The sequence below is a fragment of the Sander vitreus genome, unplaced genomic scaffold (genome assembly GCF_031162955.1).
Source record: "Sander vitreus isolate 19-12246 unplaced genomic scaffold, sanVit1 ctg274_0, whole genome shotgun sequence".
Lineage (NCBI taxonomy): Eukaryota > Metazoa > Chordata > Actinopteri > Perciformes > Percidae > Sander > Sander vitreus.
In genome coordinates, this window is record NW_027595437.1 from 17,501 (window position 1) to 25,000 (window position 7,500).

Here is a 7,500-nt window from a genome sequence, read left to right on the forward strand (position 1 = left end):
ACTGGCTAGTAGTCCTTACCTAGGTACTGTCAGGGCCCTCATACTCTGCTTCTGACTGGCTAGTACTTTAAAACCGACCTGCTGCGCTCTCATCTTGTCCGCCCTCTGGTTCTGGTGGTAGATCCGGCTGAAGTTGGACACGATGACGGGCACGGGCAGGGCGATCACCAGCACGCCGCTGAGAGAGCAGATGGAGCCGAAGATCTTCCCCGCGATGGTGTTGGGAACCATGTCACCGTACCTGCAGGGACAAAAAATATCGTCAGTAAAGTCGGATTTATGGTTCTGCGTTGAATCTACACTGCATAGGTACGTGTAGATATGGACCCTACGCAGTAGTGTGACGAACTACACGCCGCAGCGGCGCAGACCAAAACAACTGTGATTGGTCCGCTCGGCCGTGGCTTGGTAGTGTTGCATTTACCCCCGACTCATTTCCTGGTTCTCCTTCTCCATAAACAACATGAAATCAAGGACAGGGTTAACTTCTCCTGCTACCACAGGACATTTGGCGCTCTTATACTTCCTCACCTTACTTCCTGCTTTGCTCCCGTCAGAACTACTACGGCCACTAGAGGGCGCCATCACTAGAAACCTAAATACAGGTCAGAACGATGTTGGAACAAACCACTTCTGGGGGAGTTTTCCGTGGATAAGACTCTTGAGTCTAACAGAACTGAACACAAACCAACACCTGCCTTGAAGCAAGAAACCAAAAAACAGGTTGAAAGACTTTTTACAAAAAGCTTTAAAAGAACAACAGAACTTTGACATCTTTCTCTTGTTCCATGTTGTGTTTTTACGCTGTAACTTGAACTGTAGAAAAGTACAAACCTGAGAGAAATAAGGTGCAAGTACACAAAGAAACTAGCCTGGTTGACACCAGACCTTCTCAGCTGTAACTGAGAGTGGGTCTGGGGAAGCTTCATTCACAGCCCATTACCAACGGACGCCGCTCAAATGTCTCTGGGTGCAACTGGATAGTCCTTCAACCAATCAGAGCAACGATCCGGGAGACGTAGCAGCGACAGCGGCATCAACGTGTTGCTGCGCTTCGGTGGCCGCCATGTTGAATGTAAACAAAAAGCTGCTCGCCGTCGCTATGCTATCGTCATCATGTAAAGCCCGCCTCAATGGTTGTGATTGGTGTAGAGCCCGCCTCAATAGTTGTGATTGGTATCGAGCCCGCCTCAATGGTTATGATTAATGTAGAGCCCGCCTCAATAGTTGTGATTGGTGTAGAGCCCGCCTCAATAGTTGTGATTGGTATCGAGCCCGCCTCAATGGTTATGATTAATGTAGAGCCCGCCTCAATAGTTGTGATTGGTGTAGAGCCCGCCTCAATAGTTGTGATTGGTGTAGAGCCCGCCTCAATGGTTGTGATTGGTGTAGAGCCCGCCTCAATAGTTGTGATTGGTGTAGAGCCCGCGTCAATGGTTGTGATTGGTGTAGAGCCCGCCTCAACAGTTGTGATTGGTGCCTTGATTTGGAAAAATTGGAAATGGGCTTGAATGGGCTCTTGGCCAGACTGACTTGGCAGAAAAGGCAGTCGGACTGATCAGTCGGCTCCCCAAGGTCCAAAAAGTGTCTCAGAACACATCGAAGCGACCCTGACTTGAGCGTGTAAGACGTCTCCATAACAGCAGGCGACGCTAATCTGGATTGTCGCCCCAAAAATGAAAACCGGCAGCTGATTGGACGAACACGTCACGTGGGTCTGGCTGCTCCCCGACCATCATGGCGTCTCGTTCAGAATACGATCTCATATTGTCCTAAAATAGTTCACCGTAACGTGTTTCTGGAAACATCTGAAGAGAGAAACAGGCCGTGCAGCTGCTGAATCTGTCTTCATTTCAGATCAACAAAGGTCAGTTTAGAAGATCTTCATCAGATGTTGAGAGACTCTAGTCACGCTCATCCCGCTCCCCGTTTCCTGGTTAGCTCTCCACCAATCAGATGGCTCATTGAGTCCGACTGCCCGCCCGCCGACCCAGCAAGTCAGGTCGGCCAAAATGAAGGCCAATGGCTCCTCCAATGGACGACGGCACGGAGCACACCGAGCAGACTCGAGTCACCGACCTCCCAGACTGTCAGTCAGACGGCCGACTATCAGCTCGGTGTGTCAGCACCTTTAAACATGCAAAACCACCCGTGTGATGCTTTGAAACCTAATAAGTTTAAGTTTTATTTACTGTAATGCCTAACCTGAGAGAGGGAATGTCTGACAGTAATTAGCTGAGTGATTGTGTTGGATTCTCAGTGTGATGACAGCCCTCGGGTCAGTTTTTCCTCAGCGGTGAGCGATATTGGCAGCTGTTAGCAGATCGATAACCGAGAGAGCCGAGTGGAACAGAAGTCCTCTGTAATCGACGGAGACGTCAGACTGTGGCCAAACAGCCGGGATGAATCTGTGCTGGATCCACCCTGAACATTAACTGGATCTAAATCTTCCTCCCAACACTTCCCTCATATTTTACTTCCATTATTTATCCACAAACTCTTCTTCTCAGGCTACAAAGTTCGTAAAATGAGCAAAAACATTGTGACACCAACGTGTTTCATACATTATGGGAAAAGGACATTCTTAAATCCCAAATCTCTCTCTGTCTCTCTCTCTGTCTCCCTCTCTCTCTCTCTCTCTCTCTCTGTCTCTCTGTCTCTCTCTCTCTCTCTGTCTCTCTCTCTCTCTCTCCCCCTCTCTCTCTCTCTCTCTGTCTCTCTCTCTATCTCTGTCTCCCTCTCTCTGTCTCTCTCTCTCTCTCTCTCTCTCTCTCTCTCTATCTCTGTCTCTCTCTCTCTCTGTCTCTCTCTCTCTCTCTCTCTCTCTCTCTCTCTCTGTCTCTCTCTCTCTCTCTGTCTCTCTCTCTCTCTCTCTCTGTCTCTCTCTCTCTCCCTCTCCCTCTCTCTCTGTCTCTGTCTCTCTCTCTCTCTCTCTCTCTCTCTCTCTCTCTCTCTCTCTCTCTCTCTCTCTCTCTGTCTCTCTCTCTCTCTCTCTCTCTCTCTCTCTCTCTCTCTCTCTCTCTCTCTCTCTCTCTCTCTCTCTCTCTCTCTCTCTCTCTCTCTCTCTCTGTCTCTCTCTCTCTCTCTGTCTCTCTCTCTCTCTCTCTCTCTCTCTCTCTCTCTGTCTCTCTCTCTCTCTCTCTCTCTCTCTCTCTCTCTCTCTCTCTCTCTCTCTCTCTCTCTCTCTCTCTGTCTCTCTCTCTCTCTCTGTCTCTCTCTCTCTCTCTCTCTCTCTCTCTCTCTCTCTCTCTCTCTCTCTCTGTCTCTCTCTCTCTGCTCTCTCTCTCTCTCTCTCTCTGTCTCTCTCTGTCTCTCTCTCTCTCTCTCTCTCTCTCTGCTCTCTCTCTCTCTCTGTCTCTCTCTCTCTCTCTCTCTCTCTCTCGCTCTCTCTTTATCTCCCTCTCTCTCTCTCTCTCTCTCTCTCTCTCTCTCTCTCTCTCTCTCTCTCGCGCCATCTGGTGGCGGAGATCAGGCATTCACATTATTTTTAATCTATTGATTCGTGTACAGTAATGGGAAGCATCTACACGGAGGTTGGGTTTCAGAAAAGAAGAACGGGGAAAGGACACGCCTCACGTGGGCCACGATCCCCGGTCTCCGGGGTGAAAGTCCTGTGCAATATTATGGACTCAGACACACATTCTTCCTCTTCCGGTTGCTATTTGGCAAGTGTACAGAGTCAAATGTTTAGCTCCACCCACGTTGAGCCACTCCTCGATCTGCGTACTCTGGAAGTTAGAGAGAATGCAGCTTTAAGTTTAACTTCCCAGAACCGGTAGCTTCCTTCATTAATTTTTACAGAGTGTGGCAATAACCCAAAAAACTAATGAATGAAAGACTCATGAACACTTTCTCCTGGGGCTATAGAAGAAAGCTGTGAGTACAGAATATAAAGGCAGTTGTAGATGAATGAACCTGTGATCACACGGTACAGCTGCAACATCAGCCTCATTAGCCTGCAGTTCAGGGGCCTTGATAGGTTGTTAAGTTTCATAGAAAGAAGAGAAAGAAGAGCGAGAAGAAAGTCTGTAGCTGCAGTCATCAGGTCAACACATTGTCATGAACGGATTCGTACGATATCGTAAGCAAGGTTGCTTTCACACCTGCCTCGTTTGGGCCGTTTAAAACAGGGGTGTCAAACTCAACTTTCCTAAGGGCCACACTAGAAAATGAGACTCACATCAAGGGCCAGACATAGAGTAAGAGTTTATTGCTTTCATGTCATGGGAAAAGTCAAATATCGTTGACTGAATTATTGCATGTCTCATATAGTCTTCTCACTTACAGTTTGGTCGACAAAAATGTCGAAGAAAATGCCAAAAATGCTTGGAAAAAGCGTAAAATAAACGTGAAAAGAGACAAAAAGTAGGTGGGCCAAAATGTAAGTGAACCTAAATGTATAAAGGGGCCGGATTTGGCCCGCGGGCCACTGTTTGACACGTGTGGTTTAAAACAAACCCTGGAGCGCCTTGGTCAGATAGTCCGGTTCCTAAGGGCTGGTGCAAAAAACGGGGGTCTCTGTTCTCTTCACAGTGAACTAGAGTTCAGTTCACTTCAGGTGAGAACGAGATCCGACCCAAATACAGGAAGTGAACCAACAACAGAGCACTGACTAGCCTGCAGCTTCAACCTTGCACATTATTTAAAGGAGAACTCCGGTCTATCCCAACATGTAGCTCTGTTGTGTGTAAATGTGGAGAGCTGTCAGTAGAGAGAAGAACTAAACCAATCAGTGCTGCCTACACCGTGTTATCCTCCTGCTAGCGTTAGCACCCAGCAGGCTGAAACAGGGCAGGTTTTAAACCTGTTTTAGCCTCTAAACATGCTCGAGATGTCATTACCAGAGCTCCCCATGTGCAGTGATTCCTTCTGAGGGAACACAGGGAATCTGTCTGCAGTAGGTGTGACAGAAAGGCATAAATGTTGTTAATCCAGCCAGCACATACCTCTGTTTATTTCCTGTTTTCCTGTCAAGTCCACACTAGTCGATTGTTGAACTCCTACAATCCAATATTCCAGTCAGATTCCCTGTGTTCCCTCAGAAGGAATCACTGCACATGGGGAGCTCTGGTAATGACATCTCGAGCATGTTTAGAGGCTAAAAACAGGTTTAAAACCTGCCCTGTTTCAGCCTGTTGGGTGCTAACGCTAGCAGGAGGATAACACGGTGTAGGCAGCACTGATTGGTTTAGTTCTTCTCTCTACTGACAGCTCTCCACATTTACACACAACAGAGCTACGTGTTGGGATAGACCGGAATTCTCCTTTAAGGACTTCTATATGATTTAAGGGACTCGCTGGTCGTCTGTGTGACATCATCAGTCTGAGTGACATCATCAGTGCGTGATACAGTAAATTTGGTGTTTCTCTGTTATTTCTCAGACCAGAAAGTGTAGGCGAGTTTCAGATATTCTGTCCAATAAACAAGCGGCCATTTCCATCGTGTGAAGTGTGTTTACAGTGTTTGGTGCGTTTGACAAAGTTCAGTGTGTGTGTGTGTGTGTGTGTGTGTGTGTGTGTGTGTGTGTGTGTGTGTGTGTGTGTGTGTGTCCCTGTCACTCTAATTGATCCGAGAATAGCTCCGCTCCCAGCGGACGGCAGAGACTAACCTACATCCAACAGAACCGCTGTGACCTGACACCGGATCACACACAGACAAAACCTTAAAGGGTAACTACCGTTTTTTTCTACCTGGACCCTATTTTCTTAGGTTTTTGTGTCTAAGTGAATGATAGAACAATCTTTGAAATTGGTCTGGTATTGAGCATGAACGCTGTCACCGGCAACCGTGAACCGGCTGTACAGGACAAATGTGCATCGTCAATTTGGTCCACTAAAAGTTCTGTTGTTGCTGCTGACAGACTCAGATTATTATTCTAAGTGTCTGACAACATTATGGGATGGATCCCTACAGAGATAGACCTTTAAAACCTCTTTAAGACCTGTATGTGTAACCAGAAACAGCTCTGTAGTCACTAGCGCTAAACCCACCAGACTCCATTTAAAAAAACAGTACTTTTAGCGTGAATAGAGCCAACATATTTTCACATGTAAATCTGCAAACTATGTGTTTATATCAACCAAAACTACAGTTGTGATGGTTGGAAAAGTGGAAAGACGACCCAAAACGGGTTTTCATAGTTTTATTTTGTTTCTGTCGACTTTGAATGAAGTGTGTTGTACGATGCTAAAATCACTGATTATTTACATGGAGTCTGGTAGGTTTAGCGAACGCAATTTCCCAGATGTTTTTATGTTTAATAAAAGGATCTTACCCTTTAACAGAAAGGTCGACCTCCTTAGAAATCCTTCCCATAATGTTATCAGACACTTAATATTAATCTGAGCCTGTCAGCAGCAGAACGAGCACTTTAGTGAAGGTAAATACAAGCTGGACAATTACTATTAACTTACATTATAGCTTGTTTCTCTCTTAATACTGAACTAATGTCAAAGATTGTTGCTCCCATCAGTCAATTAGACACAAAAACATGGAGACATAGGGTCCAGGTTGAAAAAAATGTAGATACCCTTTAACGTTTGCAATTTGGAAAAGCTAAAAGCGCCATAACTCACGTGTCGTTCTTTCTTTCCCTGTTATAATTCAGGTTTCACACTCAACTATTAGCACCAAAATCAGCCACTGGGATCTTCCCAGAGCAACGATGAACGCTAAGTGCATCAGAGAATGGCACATTAGCAGAGAAAAGCCTTAATTATTAATTAAAGAAACCCTATTGTTCTCTTGTCTTGTCCAGACACAGATGATAAAAGGAGAGATGTCAGTTTTCTCTCAGTGTGTCCAGCACAAAGAAATAAACGAAGGTCCAGGACGTGTTTGGATATACGTAGCTCCGGGTTTTCCTTTCCGAAACTGAAAGAATGTGAACGAATGTGTGAAATTCTTCAGCAAGTTTTGTCTTTTTGACTTATCTGTTCTAGCTCTTCCAACGTTTTACACACATATGGTTCAAAACTATGTGAAAATCATCACATTTTCTCGAGGGATTGTTTTGACTTGTCTGGCTAGTTTTAAATACTTCCAAACTGCTGATATTGTTATTACACGTTAATGAGTAATGGACATATAACCGAAACCCCGAAACACCCATCGGAGTCATATCACAAGATTATATATATTTATTTATATGGATAGAAACAACATCATGCAAAAAACTGACCTCTAAAACAAGGAATTACACTTCACACATTACATTTCAGATGACTGTCTCTTCATTTCATTACAATCATCTAACTATCAATCTATACAACTGATCACAATGATGAGTACCTGTTGCAGTACTCTTAATGTATAGTTGTACAGACAAACAATACTCCATGTTTACATCATGAACGTTTCAAGATAACCAGCTTCATTGTTACCAGTTAGTGTGGAGCATGAACCAATCAGAATACAGTATCTATGGATGTAATATTTCATCATCCTTCTTTACAGTAATGTACTACTGTTTATCAGACACTGTTACTATGGTCCCATGT

At 45.2% G+C, this 7,500-nt stretch overlaps 1 protein-coding gene across 2 annotated transcripts in view; it reads right to left on the minus strand.

Moving 5' to 3' along the window:
- kcnd1 (potassium voltage-gated channel, Shal-related subfamily, member 1) overlaps positions 1-7,500 on the minus strand; it is a 73,186-nt gene that overhangs the window by 8,510 nt on the left and 57,176 nt on the right. For both annotated transcript variants that reach the window (XM_078244653.1, XM_078244651.1), the window contains exon 4: positions 79-241. In XM_078244653.1, the coding sequence (XP_078100779.1) occupies positions 79-241 (163 nt within the window). The remainder of the gene's footprint in view (positions 1-78; positions 242-7,500) is intronic.